This window comes from Impatiens glandulifera, chromosome 4 (genome assembly GCF_907164915.1).
Source record: "Impatiens glandulifera chromosome 4, dImpGla2.1, whole genome shotgun sequence".
Taxonomy (NCBI): domain Eukaryota; kingdom Viridiplantae; phylum Streptophyta; class Magnoliopsida; order Ericales; family Balsaminaceae; genus Impatiens; species Impatiens glandulifera.
The window spans coordinates 57,406,438-57,428,229 of record NC_061865.1 but is presented as its reverse complement, the minus strand read 5'-3'; the positions used below and the strand labels follow the sequence as shown (position 1 = coordinate 57,428,229).

The following is a 21,792-nucleotide window of genomic DNA, read 5'->3' as shown; positions in this document are numbered from 1 at the left end:
TTGACAAGATTCAGTGAAGAGAAAATGGGTTAGAGAGAGAGAGTCGGGCGGTTGAAATGAAATGTTCTGAATTTTTTGAATATATAAGGTCTAGCGCGTGTGAGTACGCGCGTCTCTTCAACTTCCGTAGCGAGTCGGGAGGCACTTAGCGAATCGGGAGGCACTTAGCGAATCGGGAGGCACTTAGCGAAACGGGAGGCACTTAGCGAATCGGGAGGGACTTAGCGAATCGGGAGGGACTTAGCGAATCGGGAGGGACTTAGCGAATCGGGAGGGACTTAGCGAATCGGGAGGGACTTAGCGAATCGAGAGGTCAACGAGCTCCAGCTAAGAGAAGATGGTTTGAATACGTTTTCGCTACTATATTTTAACAACGAAATCGAATTCAAACCATTCTCCTAGCTGGAGCTCGTAGTACTTAGCGAATCGTCAAGTACAAATTTTTTTATTGGTTTCATAGGTAATCTATCTCGTTTGACAAGGTATCAACAACAAAGTCATGGTTTTGAAAAGAAAATGTGTTAGCAAAACAAACCCTATAATTTTACATGGAAACATTTAGATTCTTCAGAAAAAATCTTTGAAGAAGCGATCGTTGAACTCCAGATAAGAGAAAATTGTTTGAAATTTATTTCTTTAGCTTAACGACTAACGAAATCAAAGTCAGCCAATCTTTGCTTATCTGGAGGTCAATGATAGATTCTTCAAAGGCATTTTCTGAAGAATCTAAATGTTTCCAATGTAAAATTAGAAAGTTTGTTTTGTTAACACATGTTCTCTTCATAACCATGAAGTGATGTAAATACCTTGTCAAATGAAGTTCATGATTAACTATAAATAACAAAAAATCTTGATACTTAGCGAATCGCGAGGTATACTTTGCGAAACGGTAAGTCCGTAGCGAAACGGAAAGTCCGTAGCGAAACGGTAAGTCCGTAGCGAAACGGTAAGCAGATCTGAAACGGAAACACATACGCTCTTATCAGACAGATTTTCTGCAAATATGAACAGATAACAAATAATAACCTAACGAAATGCTCAATGAACCAATATGAACCATATAAGAAATAAGAATCAACCAAAACGGAGAAAATGATGGACATAAAGGAAATATGAAAAAGTTTTTGAAATGAAGAAAATGTAAACAAGAACATAACTGTTAGAATGAAGATCTACCTCGACGCCGTTCAAATAGTTAGAATCGGAGAACTCACATAAACCCTAGTATAAGAAACCTGCATGCAAAATAGATCTAGGGTTAGAAATCGGCAATAGATAAACATAAATGAATTAGTTAGGTTAGAAGAGCTCTGATCGGGTTTGATTTGTATGGATATTGGAGGAAACGGAGATGTCGTCGCCGCCGGCCGCCGTCGTCGGCCACCGTGAGTGAAGGAGAGTATTGGAGGAAGAGAGAGAAAAAAATTTAGTGAAATGAAATTATTTGGGTATTTATACAAACCTCTAATCCACTTCGCGAAACGCTAAGTGACTTAGCGTTTCGCGACAAGGGCAAAATCGTATAAAAAAAATTAGAACACCACGAGCGCAAAAAAAATTATAAAATTCCACCAGGTCAAATAAACACGTTTGCAAGGTCATCTCGTCAAATTTCCCCAATAAATGTTAATCATCAAAATAATAACAATTAGCTCTCTCTTATTCTCATATCACAACTTCTTAACTATTTTATTTTATAGTTATGCTATCTTCATTTAATTATTGTAACTAGAGATTAGTGTTTCGTCTAGAACATTATTTAAAATTGATGTTGTTGTTTAATTGATTAGAGATTTGTTGAAAAGTTTATGAAGATTGATACGTTAGATTTCTATTTTGTTAAAAGGATGATGCCATTTTAGATCACATATTTTGCTATTGTTGATTTTCTTCCCAGCAATTGTATAGATATGATGATATAAGAATTTTCAAGAAAATGATAAAAAATTAAAGAATAAATCACCTGAATAATTAAAGGCCAAACTTCTCTTCAAATGTTTGTTAGGATTATTAATCGATCTACGAGATTTGGATGGAGCGAATGATAGAGTTTTCAAGAAAATTTCTTAAAATGAACAAAAGTTTGAAAAAATGTGAAGCAAAACTGATTAATGAGTATCACCAAAAGTTAAAGAGATATTCCTACAAAATTACATAATTGACTGTTTGTTCTCCATAGTCCATATCATGATTTCCTTATTAGTTCTTTGGCATGACTAAATCGATATCCAAGATACTCTATAATAAGCTCCAAATATATACCACATAAGAAATGATGTGTAGTTGACAATCACAAATATCATCTATATATATAATGGTGCTTAATTTTTAAAGTGTCCGGATTGCCGGGTCGAGAGCTGTGATTAATTTGGATATATATGTGAGAGTAAATGGATACTTTGGTCGGATTGTAGGTTGACCCACCCATAAACTTAAAACGGTTAAAAATAAAATTAAAAATGATATAGATATGGTCGAACTTGCAACCTAACAAAACAAGTAAAACTCTTTAATCAACTAGGCTAATAACACTTTATATTTTAAATTCAACACCAAATTTGATGAACGCGGAACATTTTAACAATATAAGTTCAACTTTTTAACTAACTAATATATATATATATATATATATATATATATATATATATATATATATATATATATATATATATATAATGATGTTTAATTTTTAAAGTGTCCGGATTGCCGGGTCGAGAGTTGTGGTTAATTTGGATATATATGTGAGAGTAATTGATACTTGAGTCGGATTGTGGGTTGACTCACCCATAAACTTAAAACGGTTAAAAATAAAATTTAAAATGCTATAATATTTTTATCGCAATATTTTTATACGATTTTTTATATTATTATTCGTGCAAATGCACGGGATAAATGCTAGTTGATATAATTTATCTAATTATTTTCAATTCTAATCATCATTTCTCTTGAATGGACATTTTCTTAAAATATAATAGAAAATAGTTTGATGGTATAGTTACCCACCCATGTCACTCATTTTCCATTTTCCATAGACAATTTTTATACCAAAATATAAGAAATCATCATGTTTTAAGAATATATAGAAGCTTATTAACAACATGAATGATCATGTGAAGAAATATGGGAGATGGCACATAAACTTGTTATAGTGATGTTTCCTAAACATGTCTGTGGAATTCCATTTCCATTATAAGTTTTGCATGCGTTTTAGGGTATAAAGAAATGAAGTATTTGTGTTCTCTCCCAGGCCACACTTGTCATAATTATGTGTTCTATCCACTCCATTTCTCTCCTCAATTGTTTTCATCATTCTAAACGCAAATCATCAATTTCAGATAGGAGATAAGTAGTGAACATATGACATCCCAAACTAAATTACCTATATCTCAACCAGTAGTATGACAATTAAAAAGAAGACAAGTCACATGGAACTTATATAATGGTTTGTCTTGCCCCAGGTCCTCGGTCTCTTTCACGACCTCTTTGATTGTTGCGGTTATAATGAGGAGCTCCAATGAACTGAAGGAAGAAAACATTCTTTATCAGCATCAAATAAGTATATTCCTAATTCTTCCACATGTGCTCGGTTGAGATCAATAAATACGAAAAAATTATCTCCTGCATGGTACCATGCTCAAACCACAGAAGAAAAAAACAGTTGAAAAAGAAGTGACTCTTCAAAAGTTGAAATGCAACTATAGAAAAAACATTAAGCAACACTACATTGTCATTGTCTGTACCGGAACAAATACAACCCACTCCCTATTGAATGAATGCATGGTTAATTTTTACCAAAGAAGATACCTTTGAGCCTGCAGGTGAAGGCTGTTCAGGTAATGGCAATATTGAAGTTTGAGATTCCGCTGAAATTAGAACAGGTTGTTCAATTGATGATGAAGAAACTTGAACTACCTCCACATCTTTGTCAGCTGTTTGTACAAACTGAGCTGAAGAGACTGCAACAGGCCCAAATAGCAACTGGCCAGGTGTTATAAGAGAAGGTGTTTCTATCTGACTTGAGGAGATCAACTGGTTTCTTTGTTGGAGTTTTTGTTAGTTGTTAAGGCAATAATAATGGAGAAATCTAGACCTGATATGGTGAGTCTGAATGGTACATACTATAGAAAATGAAAACTAATAATTAGTGATTTATTTGTTTCAGATGATTTGAATGAATCAATTGAAAATGAGGGTGTTAAACCTGAGAGTACAAAAGAAGCTGGTTGGAAAAAGACAAATAGAAAAGCGTGTAGCTTTATTCGTTTATGAGTTGGTGTAAATGTTGCGCACCATGTTGAGAACGAGACTACGATGTATGGTGTGTGGAGCAAACTTGAAGCTCTCTACACTGGGAGGTCAGCAGGGAATAAAGCAGCACTGGTACGAAGGCTAGTGAGTCTGAAGTATATTGATAACAAATCAATTGCTGAGTACTTGAATGAATTTCAAAATATTTTGAATCAGCTGAGTAGTATGAAGATAAATTTTGATGATGAGGTGCAATCACTTTTAGTCTTTGGATCTTTGTCTACAAGTTGGGAGACTTATTATTACTTTCAACAACTCAACACCAAATGGTAAAGTCAACATAGCATTTGTCACAAGTTCCTTACTTTACGAGGAGAATCGAAAGGGGGATAAACCATCTAAGTCTGATATGTTGGTGACTGATAGAGGAAGATCAAAGGATAATAGAAGTGGTTCGAGTAGGGGCAAGTCTAGAGCTCCAAAGAAGGATGATGCTTGTCATTACTGTGAAAAAATGGGTCATTGGGAAAACGAGTGCCTTATTCCATATTAGTCCACATAAAGGTTATTTCCAGTCCTATAAAACTGGTGATTATGGTGAGATTCACATGGGTAATAGTGGTGTGTCCAAGATAGTTGGTCTTGGTGATTTAGAATCGAGACAAACATGAGTTTTTTCCTAACATTGAGAGATGTAAGACATGTTCCTAATTTGAGAATGAATTTGATTTCAGCAGATAAGCTCGATGATGGAGGCTACCATAATATTTTCAGTGGTGGAGCATGGAAGCTAAGCAATGGTTCACTGGTTGTTGCACGAGGTAAGAAATGATGTTCCTTATAGAAGACAAATTTGAAAATTGTTTATGATGCAACAAATTCTGTCGTGATGGAGTCATCCTCTGTGTTGTGGCACAAGAGACTATGTCACATAAGTGAAAAGGACTGAATGTTTTGATTAAGAGAAATGAGTTGTTGAATTCAAGGATGCTCATCTTAAAAATTGTGAGCATTGTTTGAAGGGTAAGTAGAACAGAGTTTCCTTCAGTAAGTTGAAATTGGAACTGAAAAAGAATGTCCTTGAACTGATCCATACAGATGTTTGTGGTCATATGAAGATTAAATACATAAGTGGTGCTTCCTATTTTATAACCTTCATAGACGATGCATCTAGAAGGTTTGAGCCTATGCTATAAAGTCCAAGGAAGAGGTTGCAGCAAGGTTTGAGATTTTTCACAAGCTAGTTGAAAGAGAGACATGAAGAAAACTGATGAGGGTGCGGTCAAATAATGGGGGAGAGTACATAGGCTCATTTGATGATTATTGTAAAGAGTAGTGTATTCGACATGAACATACTATGTCCAAGACTCCACAACAAAATGGAGTGACAGAGAGAATGAACAGAACAATGTTAGAACGGATGAGGAGTATGCTCTCTCATGCCAAGTTGGCTAAGCATTTCTGGGCTGAAGTCATGAGCACTACAATGTATGTTATCAACCGTTCTCCCTCCAATCTATTGAATAATAAGTGTGCAGAAAGCGTTTGGTCAAGTAAATATGTTAATTATGACTATTTACGTTTTTTTGGTTGCAGAGTTTTTGTGAATGTTTCAAAAGATGAAAGGTCTAAGCTAGATGCAAAAACCAGACAATGCATATTTTTAGGTTATGGTGATGAAAAGTGGGGATACAGGTATTATGACCTAGTTGACAAGAAGGTTTTGAGAAGTTGAGATGTGGTATTCCTTGAAGATTAAACTATTAAGAATTTTGAAGATGGTGAAAAGCTTGATGCATACTTACATGATCTTTCTGGTTTTGAGTTGTCTCATGATGTTGAGGAGACAATGCCACATGTAGCTTCAGACTCAGATAGTGATGTTCCTCAGGATCAAGCTGTAGGCCATAGAAATGATACAGAAACTGATTTTGGTGATAATATTGAGGCTGATTTTAAAGTTCAACAAGAAGATGAAAATCAACAAAATTTACAAACAGAGATACTTAGGAGGTCTACTAGGGAGAAAATATCAAGTTTTAAGTACTCTGCTACAGAGTATGTCCTTCTAACTAATTGTGGGAGGCTGTATGCTATAAGGAGGCTCTTGAAGATGCTCATAAGGAAGAATGACTAGCTTCCATGGATGAAGAGATGAAATCATTACTAAAAAATGGCACATATGAACTAATTAAAAGACCAAAGAACATAAAAGTATTGCAAAATAAATGGGTGTACAAAATCAAGCAAGAATGTGATGATAGCAAGCCAAGATACAAGGCTAGGCTGGTTGTCAAAGGTTTTGGTTAGAGGCATGGAATCAATTATGATTAGATTTTCTCACCGATAGTGAAGATGACTTTCATCCAGGTGGTGTTAGGTCTAGTTGTTTGTATGGATTTTGAGGTTGAACAACTTGATGTCAAAACTACATTTCTCCATGGTGATTTGGATGAAGATGTTATATGGAGCAACCTGAAGGTTACAATAAGAAATATGAGGAAAGCAAGGTGTGAAAACTTGTCAAAAGTCTATATGTTTTGAAGAAACACCAAGGCAGTGGTATCTTAAGTTTGAGTCGTTCATGACCATCTATGGGTGTTGAGAAAAGAACTAATCTAAAAACACGATAAAAGAAGATATAGAGATAAAATGGTAAGAATAATAAAGAATACAAGATATAACGAGGTTTGACCAACAATGCCTACATCCTCGGGGAGTCGTCCATTCTATTCATATTCTATAGAATAATGGTCCAAGTAACCCTAGATTACAATGTCTCTATTTATAGGAGTACATCAAAAGCCAAAAGACTAAAATACTATTTATAAGCCCAATAAAGGCTTAAAGCCCAATTACAATATATAAACTCTAATAAAATATGAGCCCAAAACCCAACAATTTCCACCTTGGGCGAATGCTGCGCTTATTGAGATGTGATGAATAAATTACAAATCTCCACCTTGACGAATTTCACGTCCCTTAGGAAATACACGAGCCGTGCCCATCAATCTCCACCTTGACAAAAGTCAAGCCATCAAGAAATAAGTGTGTTCAACACTTCAATCTTCACATTTGCTCGAGCATGAAATAACTTTTCTTACCTCCATTTTCACTCAAAAGACCTTATAAGAATAACAATCTCCACCATCACGTATATCACACCATCAAAAAGTTATGAGTCACACATCAATCTTCACTACTCGAGCCATTCACGAGATACATCATTATACCTCCACTCCGCTCAAAAGCCCTTAGAAGATAAAATCATAGAGTTTATAATACCAAATAAATTTAGTTAACCACATTATTTCAACGACGAGAGATAATTAACAACTCTTCCCAATATTTGTTCATACCCATTGACATATGCGAAAACTAGAATTAACAATTCTTTGTTATGTCAAAATAATCTTTACTTTTGTTTTCCACAAACCGAGTGTTATTTTTCAAGTCTAACAATCGACTGAAACCAAAATACCGATTAGACCCAAGACAAACTTTCATCGTCTACTTTTTCAAATTCAGATATCTATAAAAAAACTGAGAACACCCAAAACGAACTTCCATCGTCTACTTCCTCAAAATAAAATATCGATTGAAAGCGAGAAGACCCAAAACGAACATTTATTGTCTACTTTATAACAAATAAATTATGTTATCACGACATATCTTTTCTCAAGCTCAAGATATGACAAAGTATTTGTCACCCATCTTGCCTTGAACGTTACATATTCAACCAACTTGAACCTCATACTTCTCCTTGACCAAATTAGCTTGCAATCTTCTAGTTTCTTGAATCCAAAAATGTATAGCAATCCAAGAATATTATTTCAAGATTCACTATCTCTCTTCAATTGTCTTTACCAATTTTTTAAATAATAATATATAGTTTCTCCAAAAGAAATTGAGAATATCCTTCCATTATAATTGATCGAACCTCTCATCTAGCCCCTTTTTCATGACTTGGAATCCCATTCAAGGTTTTAATCATCTCATCAATAAGATAAAAATCAATCATCTCATTATTTAAACTATGATCCACAATATATAGACAATTCAGATAGAACAAAAGAAGTAACAAAATCATCACCTTCGAATTAACCGAGTCTCCCATCTAGCCCCTTTTTCATGACTAGAAATCCAACTCAAGGTTTTTATTTATCTTCTCGCATTAGAAAATAATACAATGATTTCTTCCTAGTTCGTTTGAGAGTTGCTCTCAAAATGTCTTCACCTCAACTTATAAGTGTCTTTCATTAATCTTCCTCTCCCTGGTCTTTCATTCATATTGTATGTTAAATGTCAATCCTTAATCACCCACCAACTCAATGAAATCTTGCAATTTGGCATGAAGGATTGCCTTATCAATATGTCGACAATGTTGTCATCGGTAAACACCATTTTGATAACAACTTCCCATACTCGATCATATTTTTGTCAAGTGTAAAGCACATAATCTGACCATTGTCTTCATCTTGATTAGCTCTTCCAATAAGATAAGGTCATAACAAAAAAGATACAAACTTTTTATCACAAACAAGTCAAATAAAACTAAAATTAGGCAGACACTTGTCCCAGAAAAACAAACTTTGAGACGTCCAAACCTTGATCCGACCGTTAAAAATGTAGAGGAATGAGTTACCAACCCTCTTGACAAAATCTCAGTGCAATCGGACTTCGTTTGAATCTTCGATCGTTAGTTTGATGAACCCTACGTGGGTGTAGGCGAAAATCTGCTACTAGATTTTCTCTATACCTCTCTTTTAATTTTGACTTCTTCAATAACCGTTTTCCAAAGAAAAATCTCTCCAAACTTATTTCAACCGAGAATTTCTTCAAGTCAAAGCCCTCGATATAGTGAAATAATGTCACTCATGTATGCCAAGACAACAATCGTTTATAATAAAACCTCCAACTAATTTTCAACAAGCATGAAGATATATCGTTTGTTCTCCACATTCTTTTAGCCAAATCCTACATAGAAAAAAATCTAACAAACAATTTATATGATTAATAGTGCACCTTCAACTCATACCTTAGAAATTATCATTCTTAGTAGAACCCTTGAGGCATCAACACCCACTTGACAACTTCGCACCAGCTAACACTTACTGAGATTGTCAATCAAAATGTACTCACAAGGTTTGATGCAAATCTATAAATTTGGCCCTTATACACATATCAAAACCACACTCTTGCAAACAAACATTAAAGTCACCCGCTTTAATAAAAAAACCATTTATATGTTGCATCAAATGTCTTCCACAATCTGCAACATCAAATAAGTACTTCACATTCTTTTTCAACTCCAATTTTCAATCTCCATATTGACAAATATCAAATCTCTTAGAAGATAAATAACAAATCTCCATATTTGAGAAATTCAAGTCAAACAAGCCTCAATATAAATCCAAGATCAAAGCATACAAAACTTTAATAATTTGATTAAAATCAAACAAGGTCTTACTTGTTAAAATTGGAATCAAATAGTTCTTAAACCTATTTTATAAAAACAAACGAGACTTAAATAAAAAGTCTTAGTTGTTGACCGCTTCAAAGATTCTTGGCTCCTCTCTATATATTATATTATATCATAATATAATATCTATTTATATGGAATATATATAGAGATATATATGAAGATATTTTTGTCCCAAATTAAAATAAGTTAAAAGAATATACCTCATCTTCTTCATTCTGGTGTCGCTGCCTACACGACGACTTTTCGTCACCTGCACCCATTGGCGCCTTCAAGAAGAACAAAAGACCCATTGGTGCCTTAATCGAGAAGAACAAAAGACCCATTATCTTCTTCTCTCTTCTTCTCAAGACATCGTCACCAAAAACTAAGAAATATTTTAACGACCGTTGACATCTCCTTAGCAATTAAAGATTTCGACTCAAATCTTCACAACGGCTAATTCTTTTGCAACCAACGTTGTTTTCTCAAACAACCAACAATCTTAAACAAAAGCACAAATATCCAACAACTTCTTCAATGGCAGTTAGGGTTTATATCATATCTTCACAAATAGATTAGGATAAATATTCTCAAAATATGTTTTGATGCCACTTGTTGAGAAAAGATTTAATTTAAACACACGATAAAAGAAGATATAGAGGTAAAGTGATAAAGAATAATAAAGAACATAAGATATAATGAGGTTTGTCCAACAATGTCTACATCCTCGGGGAGTCGTCCATTCTATTCATATTCCATGGAATAATGGTCTAAGTAACCCTAAGTTACTATGTCTTTATTTATAGGAGTACATCAAAAGTGAAAAGACTAAAATACTACTCCTAAGCCCAATAAAGGCTTACAACCCAATTACAATATATAAACTCTAATAAAATATGAGCCCCAAACCCAACAATAAGTACTTGAAGACGTCTACAGATCAATGTGTCTTTGTGCAAAAGTTTGCTTCTAATGATTTTATTATACTTCTCTTATATGTTGATGACATGTTAATTGTAAAGAGAGACAAGCTCAAGATTTCCAAGTTGAAAAAAGATTTGGCTAAGTCTTTTGAGATGAAAGACTTGGGTCAAGTAAGACAAATTCTTATAGTGCAGGTCATTCGTGATCGGGTGAAGAAAATGTTATCGCTGTCTCAAGAGAGATATATTGAGAAGATTCTAAAACGATTTTGTATGCACAATGCAAAGTCAGTTGCTGTCCATTGGTTACACACTTGAAAATAAACAAGACAATGTCTCCTAAGGATGAAGATGAGTGACAAGAAATATGTAGTGTTCTATATGCTTCAGCAATAAGTAGTCTGATATATGCAATGGTCTGTACAAAACCGGATATAGCCCATGCGGTTGGAGTAGTTAGTCGTTTTCTTTCAAATCCCGGTAAGACACACTGGGAAGCGGTTAAGTGGCTAATGAGATATTTTCGAAGGACTTTTAAATACAATTTGTGTTATGGTACTGGAAAGCCACATGTTGAAGGGTTTTCTGATTCAAATATGAGTGGTGATATTGACACAATGAGATCAACTTCATGATATTTGTTTACCTTTGGAGGAGAAGCTGTATCATGGTAGTCTCATCTACAGAAATGTGTTACTTTGTCTACTATAGAAGTTGAATATATTGTCATTACTAAATGTTGTAAATTAATGAGATGGATGAAATAATTATTTAAAAAAATAGGCATTGCACAAGACAGATTTGTGGTGTTTAGTGACTCACAAAATGCTATACATGTGAGCAAAAATCCAAGTTTCCATTCACGTTCAAAACACATTCACAAAGTGCATACAGATTAGAATGGGTCAAATATGATGACAAAGGGATTGTCAAGAAACAAGCATTAGATATGTTGTGCCAAAGCCGAAATGATTCTGGCAGGAGCGTCGCGATCTCCCATGACTTAGAAGGGGGAGAATTGTTGAGGTGTTCCTTGTCATTGCGGTCGGGTTTTAAATTCCAGGTAAACGAGTTAGAGTATAAATACAATTTTTAGTATTTTTCTCATAACACAGTAATGATGAGAGAGAATGAACAGATCTAGAGTTTTTTAGTTTCATTATTGTTCTTTGGCTGATCTATAGAGAAAGATTAAGAGAGCTTTTGATTGTGGAATAAAATCTTTCATTTGAGAGCAGGGCATTTAATTTTTACTATTAACATTTCTGTGATTTAGTAAAACTTATCATGCCCGTGGACTTAGGTCGATTTTGACCGAATCACGTATATTTTGTTGTCATTTATTTTGTGTTATTTCAGTTTTTGGTAATTTGTTATTCATCATAGACGGTTTGAAAACTGATCTGTTACAAGTTTGATTTCTAAAAAATCTGTAGTTTTACTGTTGCAAAACACAACACATTTGTGGTAACCCATTGAAAGGAGGAGGACCATAATACCCTTGCCAATACATTGGCATTGCTAATCCGTTACCACTTGCATTTGGAGGAGGGGGTGAAGGCTGCACTATGGGGGAGGCTTTAACTTGTAAGTCTTGTAAAATGAAAATGAAAATGAAGATGCTTCTTGAAAGAAAAAAAAAAAGGTAATGCAAAGATCATAAAACGACAACAAAAGCATCTATAGATACCATCTTTCCAATATTTGAATACACAAAAGAATCTAACTAATGAGGAATGGTGAACCCCAAATCTTAGCTACCAAAGTCATATAGTAGAGCATTTTGGGCAGACTAAAAATGGGGGAAAATAGTAAATATAGTCTTCACTCTTCAATTGCATAACTAATTAAAACAAATTTCAAATAGTGTTATAACTAAGTGATTTGATTATATAATATCCTTATCCTCTTACCTTATTATAGACTATACCAAGAAAGGTACCACATAAATTTGATATTTTTATCCAAGTTATAAGTTGAATCAAATTAAAATGATAAATGTTGATATATAGGGAAGGACAGTTGGCATTGATTACAAATGATGCAAGCCTGACGAATCAAACCATAATAATAAAACCAAACATCCATTAATATTGCAACCACATACCATAATTATAATAAACTGTCTCAATCCTGATATGATATCATCATCACCAGAATTTTCCAAACAAAGAAATAAAAACAAAAAAAACGACAACCCTCGTTTCCTATCTTAGGTTCCAATCTTAGGTTTCTCTCCCCACGAAAAAGATCCTTCCCCTCTTCTCTCTCTCAATCTCTATCTCTTTCTCTTTCTCTCCCCAAGAAATATGGAACAATTACCCAAGTACAAAACAACTTAACCAAAATAAAAACAAAACAAAAATATTATTATGATCATGGCATATTCACATGACTAGTGGTCCTTTGCCTCTTTATTGTCCCAGATGAAGACTCATCATTATTTCCTCCTTTCTCCATTACACCCTTGAGTGCTTCCTCGACTGAATTTAATGTATATTCAGCCTCATCTTCTTCTCCCGTGATAAACAAGATATTTCTTACTCGACCTCCTAGGGTTGTGATCTCGGCTTTTAGGGTTTTTAATTTAAGTGATTTTAGGGTTTTGATTAGGTCAGGTAAAAGATCTGCCCTATCTTCACAACATAATGAAGCTTTTATTACTAATTTTCCATCTTCATCTGATGCATCCATCATGCTTAGTTCGTCGGTTTCTGATGGGATTGTGTTGTTTTCGGCGATTACTGATGTTTGGCGTTTCAACTCCTTCACGTGTTGGATTACTTCTGCTAGTAATGATGCTTTATCTGTCTAACAAAATTATTCAACAAATGTTTAATGTTTATTTAGATCATGTTGAATTGTTTAAGACATTGAGATAAGAACATTATAAACCATAAAGATCTTCTATCAACACAAAGAACCCTAGGAGATGTATAAATAACTTAAAAGGGTGAAAGTCACAAATTGTTCAAACTAATTTATTGATTGAACTTTTTTTAAAACTTATAAGCTACAATGTTCTTAATTTCAACTTGTAGAAATTAATATTTAAGAAGTTACAACTAGTAGTAATAAACAAAAGGATTTGAATGTCACAATATTCTGTTATAAAAAGTAGATTTATATAGATGAAAACATAAAAAAAGAAAAAGAAAAAAAGAGAGCTACTACTATTTGAGAACATTTGAATAACACCCTCTTCTAATAAAATAAAAACATATTATATAATATCTAATTACAAATACAATAAAATCAAGTATTAATCAAAATGTTACTATGATAATGTTGTAAGAAAATAAATAAATAAATAACAAGAGCTAGCTACTACTAAAGTGTCTTAATATTTATATATAATAAGCCATGTATATTATAAAATTATTCTGTTTTATTATATTCTTTACAATATTTTGAGAATTTATACAAATAACTATTTCAAGTATATTCTAAGATGAGTACTCAAGAATTATTTTTTAAATACTAAAATCCTAAAACATTTACTATTCTTTCTCAAACTTTTGTAATGAAATAAAAATTTGGAAACTTTCTTCAATACACTAATAGAATAACAAATTATTCCAACCTAAAACTTCCTACAAAAATGTAAGTCATTAAAACTTCAAATAACCTACTTTTAATTGAACAAAATATCTTTTAATCAAAGAACAATTTGGGAAATCGAAACTTAATAATAAAGGTGGAAAAATGGAGCTAAATTAAATTAGGGGCGGGTATATATACATAAAAAGAAGAGATTTAATGTAAAATGAAAAGAAATAGAGAGAGTTCGAAAAGGTAGGTTTATAATGATGATAATTCGGGGCGGGTGGGTGGAAATAGAAAATGGGTTTTAGGGTTAAAATAACATGGACTGACAACAATGCTTGTTTGTCTGCCTAAACCCATCTTTCCTTTTATAAACGAATATCTGTATTCATGTAAGAAGAACTGATCATGAGTTTGACTGATCATAAGCCTTTAAGAATCTTCCATTAGAGACCTTTTCATGAACTGCTCCTATGGTTTGGTTTCTCTTTATCTTATCAACTTACCGCATTTAACGCTTCATTCTACTTAAAACATCTTCTTCTTTTTTCATTCATAACTTTACATTTTCCAACATAGAATCAACCCTAGACATTCTAGTACCTATATTTGACCGAGTAAGTTAACTAATTAGGATTACTTGTTTCATTTAGATTCTAATATATATAGTCAAAAATAAATAAGCATAACTAGATTTAGCATGTATTATTAGTTGACAAGTTTAATTTTCAATTGGTAATTTATTTGAGGTTATGCTTTTTATGCAATAGGAGTTAGAAAGTAGTATACATAAACAGCTTTTGGTTTAGTGACATTAAGTGTATCAAAATTAGACATTTAAACTAAGTTAGATACAAAACTAACTAAGCTAGTTTGAGTGACAAAAATAGTTCTTAAGAGACCAATATAAATGATTAGAGTAGTTTTTAACATTAAAAAGATAAAAAAAATTTATAGATTATGTACAAGATAAGATAGTTGAGAAGGAGAGATATATAGGTTTCTAATTATAATTTTTCATCAAAAGTCAATTGAGATGAAATTACCTACTTAAAATGGTAAATTAGTTTATGCTTGATTTGAACAAGTCCAAAATTGATCATGCACATTATCCTATATATCATGTGGATCAAAAGATTTTTTGAAAAGTAATTTGGATAGAGTAAAACAAAGTTTTTAGACCAAGAAAAATGTTATGTGAATTCTTTGTTTATTGTAATAATTCTTTACAAATTAATGAAATTATTTATTCTTTAAATAAAAATATTATTTTGTTACTATTTTAACCTATTAATGTAATTTAAATGTGAAGTCTTGTATAAGAAATCAAAGAGATAAAAAATCATCACTAAAAAACTTGTGCTACTTCACAAATTAAAAACAAAATGTTAAAACCTACTTGTCTATTCATCCCTTATATTATGCCTTTTTCATGGAATAACTAACTAATTAATGGGTCACATTCAATTTTTTTATGTCTTTTCAGTTTCACATGGTGTATTAGGTAGAGTCAATATAGTTAATCATATGTTATCAACTTTCATATTAATTTGTAACAAGTTAAAAACCTCAAAAAAGTAAGGATCTAGAAGAAGTGAGTGATTAATGAAAAGTAGTAATTAAAAAAAAAAAAAAAGGTTAAAAGACATTGAGTGATCAAAAGAGTGGCACTAAGGATAGTGGCAATATGTACCTTTCGCACCAATTCCCTTGATCATTGATATCATTGAATGCATTAAATTTACTTATTCAAAAATCAAACTTCCACCATTAATATTTTTTTTTAAAAAACTTACTTTGGTTGTGCTTGGAAGCAAGCTTCGGAGCTTTGCAAGATGATTATTGATTCTCTCTCGTCGCCGTCTCTCAGCCTCACTATGACTCTTTGAAGCCGCCAAAGCCTTAGCATCCATTATCTCTTGAGCTGTCATCTTCATACCTAGTTCGGCTCCGAGCCCAAATGGACCCGACCCGTTAGGGCGGCCTAGAGATTCGGATATGAACCGGAGATGGTGATCCGATATTGGAGGGGTAGTGTTAGTATTAGTAGTATCATATGATGCAAAGTGAAGGGAGGAGGAGGAGGAGGAAGGGCGGGTTGAAAGCCGGTTTATGAAATGACCTCCATAAGGGTATTGAGGTGGGAAGAGAACCGGGTTTTGTGGGAAGTTGTGAAGTGGGTGAACCGGAGGGAGAGACCATGGTAGTATTTGTGAGGAAGATGAAGGGGCGGTTTGAATTTGGTGATGTTGATGATGTTGTTGTTGATGATGCTGATGATGATGTTCTATTTCCATGTATTGTTCTTGTTGTAGTTGTTGTAGTTGTTGTGCTTGTAAGGTGTCGTTTTGAAGAAGTATTAGTTGTTGTTGTTCTTGATCTTCTTCTTCTTTGTCACCCATCATGATCTCTTTAGGGTTTTGATTCCTTTTGTATGCAAAGATCTATTTGTTTCCTTTATATATAAAGAGAGGGATTGGGATTTGATGGTGGATATTGAAATAGGGTTTGAAAGGATGGAAGTGAAAAAGAAGAATCTTAACTTTCTTTGAATTTTTTGTTGAGAATAGAGAAGACAATATTTCTCTCTCTACCTGAGTTGGTATGGTTGCTTGAGGGGTGGTGGTGATGGTCTTTTATCCTTTGAATTTACTTCAACTAAAAAGCATTCATCCATTCGGTTTCCTTTTATCCTATACATATCTTTTTAAATAATTATAATACTATTGCTTTTATTTATTTACATTGGAAATGGTGCGATAAAATAATCTATATAGTAAGCTTTGTAAAAATGTAGATTAATGATATAATTATCAAAATTAACATAAATATAATTGAATACAACGAACAAAAAAAACTTTTATTTACAATTTTATTGATGCCTCTGCTCAGTTTTCGAGTACGATAACTCATAATTCTTCACAAATATTAAAATAAAAAACCTCGCTATAACAATATATGATCTTAATCATCAACTAAAAAATTTTTGTGTTAAGTGTCTCATTTTTTTTAAATGTAAACATTTTTCTTGTGTTATTAAAAATATTTGGATATTAGAGGGGGAGATAAATCACTTCACCACAAAATTATTATTTAGTTCCATTCTTCATCTTTTTTTTAAATATGAAGATTTGACATATTTTTGTCTTAAATTTCTTTTTGATTAATAGAAGTTGTTTTATGTTATAACTAATACATAGTTCTACGAACTTATCTTTTGGAAATCTATTGGATAATGCTTAAAAATAATGTGTAATGTCCTAATCTGTCACAACAAGTGGAGATAATTAACTAGATCCCCACATTGGATAAACCACTAGTTGAAATGGGCAATGTAGAATAAGGTGAACTAATTTAATTTTATAAAAAAATGGTTATTAATTAAATACAACCTAGCTTGAAATTATAACTATTAGTGAGTTAGATGTGATCAATATATTTACCTTGAACTTTCAATATTATCAAGATCCAATTTTTCACCAAATTTTTTGAAACAAAAACTTGTTTAAGACTAAGAATTAATGTCGATAAATATGAATCATTGTTTAGTATTGTAGGATTGAATAATCAAGAGGAGTTGACTTCCATTTTAGGGTTTAAAATTGGAACCTTTCAAAAAGAATATTTAGGCTTGTCTCTTGAGTACATAAATAAAGTAATATGTGTTTTGATTTTGATTGAATGAATTATGGGTGTATATATATGTATGCTCATTTGTTTTTATTTGAGATCATAGGATATTGAAATTATTGTCTTTTGTTGTGACTCGAGAATTGAAAGATTTGTTTCGAAGGTACGTTTATAAAATACTAATTTTAGTATTAGTACTCAATAGTTCATTGCACAAATTTAATATTTAACATCATATAACTTTTTTATATTCGGTGACGAGTCTTCGTGATTATTTGACAAATAAAAAATTATAAATTTTTAAATGAAAATTCATAATTTAGTGATAAGGCGTAAAATGTTATGTAACCCTCTAATCATTAAAAAAAAAATATACATTTTACAAAATATATAAAAGTAAAATGATAAAAAAAAAAAAAAAAAACATTTGAAAAAAGTTTATTTCTTTCTAAAGGAAGGTTATCTTTTTAAATAGTTTTTTTACCTCTAATTTTAATCCATTGAAAAAGTAAGTTGCATTACAAAATAGGTCGAACTTAATTATTTTTTATTCATTTTTTTAATGTATATATCTTAGTAGCTTATTTTAACGGAAGAAAACGAAAAATATTTACATTATTAAGTTGTTAAATCTCGTTAGAAATGATTTTATGTTTTGTAAAATAATTATATAAATAAATAATAGTAATTAAATTAATAAAAATATTTTAAATAACAAGAATATTATCTAAGAGATAAATGTCATAAATTTGATTTTATACTGTAATGTAAATTACAGTGACTCGCAATCGTAACTTCGTGCTAGTTTCCCAAATTAAACATAAAAATAAATTAAACTAGTTAATAATGACAACAAATTAAAACAATATGGTTCAATTTGTCATAAAAACCCTAACAATACCTTTATTTTATTGTAAATTATTACCAAAACTCAAATAAGTAATAAATAAATAAATTGTACAACTAAGCTAATTAATTAATTTATAATAAAATAAAAATAAAAAAATAAAACTAGAAATGGGTTATAATATTGAGGTGGGTCCTCTAGATTAGGCATGTTCACGCCATGAACCCTTTTGGGTTCCCCAGCACCAAAATAATCATTTTGTCTTGGAACACACTCCATCTCATGTTGTTCATTCATTCATTTATAAAAAATAAAAAAATAAAATAAAAAAACTTCATCTCTATCTATATATCTCTCATGAATTTTCTTCTTTCCTCGAATTCAGTTGCAAGTGTTGATGAGAGCCTACTGGTCCTTTCCATATTAAAGGCTCAATCCATTATTACCATTTCGGCCAAGCTTTTTTGTTTTCCACGAGGGGTTTCTTTTCAAATAAAAATTTACTAGTTCAAATCTCAAAAAATATTAATTATGTAAGAAGAATTAATTAGAACTTTCAAACTTTTCCTCTTTAATATATTAGTGAGAGTTCAATATAATAACTTTGAAAAAATAGAAAATGAGCTAATGAAATGTTTAATATTGAGTAAAAGAAAAACCCTAATTGTTAATGATATTTTTTTTTAATTAACTAAAATTTGTGCTCCTATTTATAACACTAATATATATATTTATTTATTTTAAAAATACTCCATAAATGATATTATAAAATTGATAGTCATTATTTAAGAAAATCAATCAAATAAATTAAAAATTAATGTGTGTAAATATCGAATATGTTGTCTTCTCAGATCAAACCACGCATAATTTAAAATGATAGTATTGTGAAAGATCTGTCATGGTCGTTTCGAGATTATTGAAGGTTATGTGATTTCTCTTTAACCAAATTATCCACTAAAAAATAATATGAATATAATATGTCTTATACCGACAAACAGAGACAGATCTATGTCAACCCATCCCGAAAAAATAATTTTTTTTTAACGGTAAAAATGTGATATTACCCTTTATTTTCTTAAAAAAATTCAATATAATTAACTGTTTGTTTATTTAATTATTAAAAAAATAGTAAAACTTATCTTTATTCAATTGTCTTATAAAAAAAAATAAAAACTTCATATATTTTTTTCAAACACACCTTAATTATGGATCCGTTATTTTTTAAATTTTTTTTTTCAATACATCAATCAATATTAATAAGATAATACTTTTAATTTGACATTATTAATGTTTGAAAAAGAAATTGAGTACATGAGACACGTGTCATGCAAGGGTAATTAGACCGGGCGGCTAGATGATGGCTTTATGGTAGTTGTTTGGCGGTTGGGCCGAAACAAGAGAAGAAATATGACAGTAGAAAACGGGAAGCAATTGGCTGCAAAAAAGCTAAACAAAAATGATCAATTAAACCCTAACCCTAGTTATTGATCATTGCCTTTCTGCATGTTTCTTCTTTAATGGGATGACTCTCTCTATATATTATATATAATATTATTTTTTTAACTATTATTATATTATCAAACCATTGATCCATACCATGCATGCATTGTCAAACACCGACAACTTCTGTATTTAGATCCACCCATGATCATATTATGCATATGTTTTATATTTCAGGATATGCATGCTTGTTTTTTAGCTTATAAAGATCATGATCCAAGAACATTTGCATTCTACTTTCTTTCTTTTTGTAAGTGAACGTGACTTGTGAAGACTGTAAGTATAATGATGGACTAAACCCATAAAATTATTTTAAAAAATAAGTCATGACATTAGTTTTTAGATTTATGTTGTGTTTCTCATTAAAAACTCTTAAGTATTGACTTTTAGTTTCTTTATAACATTTTGTTTACTATTTCCTTTATATAAATATAAAAAAAAATTGGTCAAAAGACGGTTAAGAACATACATCGGATGGATACTTAAATATTTAACCAGATGCACTCGAACTCGAACTCAGAACCTCTCTCAAAGAGGCTAAGGTTATTCACCTCTTATTGTCGTTAAGCTAGAAGAGAAGATTCATGTAAGGATTAATCATCAAACAAAAACAATGTAACTCTTAAAGATTAGCTATTTTATTTTCTAGATATACCGTCTTCATTTAATTATTTTAACTATAGAATAGTGTTTCACCTAGTACATCATTTAAAATTGATGTTAAATTGATTAGAGATTTGTTGAAATGTTTATGAAGATTGATATTGTTAGATTTCTATTTTGTAAAAAGGATATGCAAGTTTAAATTACATATTTTGCTATTGTTAATTTTCTTAACAGCAATTGTATTAGTATAGATGTGATGATATAAGAATTTTTGAGAAAATGACAAAAAATTAAAGAATAGATCACCTGAATAATTAAAGGCAAAACTTCTTTTTAAACTTATACAAATGTTTGTTCGGATTATTAATCTATGAGATTTGGACGGAGTGGAACGATAGAGTTTTTAAGAAGATTTCTAAAAATGAACACGGAGCAGAATAATAGAGTTTTCAAGAAGATTTTTAAAAATAAACAAAAAGTTTGAATAGATGTGAAGAAAAACGGATTGAGTATCACCAAAAATTGACGAGATATTTCTACAAAATTACATCATTGACTGTTTGTTCTCCATATCACGATTTCCTTATCTAGAATGACCGAATCGACGTCCAAGATAGATCTATAATAAGCTCTAAACATATATAACATAAGAACAATCGAGCATGATGTGTGTAGTTGATCACAATCACAAAGATCATTGTTAACAAAGGAGATATTTTCATCAATAATTGTGATCCAATTTCTCTAATTATTTTCAATTCTAATCATCATTTCTCTTCAATGAGCATTTTCTTAAAAATGTAATAGAAAACAGTTTGATGGTATAGTTACCCACCCATGTCACTCATTTTCCATTTTCCATAGACATGTTTTATACCAAAGTATAAGAAATCATCATGTTTTAAGAATATATAGGGGCTTATTAACAACATGAAATGATCATGTGAAGAAATATGGGAAATGGCACATAAACTTGTTATAGTGATGTTTCCTAAACATGTCTGTGGAATTCCATTTCCATTATAAGT

The 21,792-nt window shown here is 31.4% G+C and overlaps 1 protein-coding gene across 1 annotated transcript; it reads right to left on the bottom strand.

The window, feature by feature from the left end:
- Window positions 1-12,703: 12,703 nt before the first annotated feature.
- On the bottom strand, window positions 12,704-16,824 carry LOC124933534 (transcription factor bHLH30-like). The gene is made up of 2 exons (XM_047473949.1): window positions 15,978-16,824; window positions 12,704-13,446 (listed from the first exon to the last, which is right to left on the bottom strand). Exons 1-2 carry the CDS (start codon window positions 16,584-16,586, stop codon window positions 13,012-13,014), a joined length of 1,044 nt encoding a protein of 347 aa, XP_047329905.1. The 5' UTR covers window positions 16,587-16,824; the 3' UTR covers window positions 12,704-13,011.
- Window positions 16,825-21,792: the final 4,968 nt, after the last annotated feature.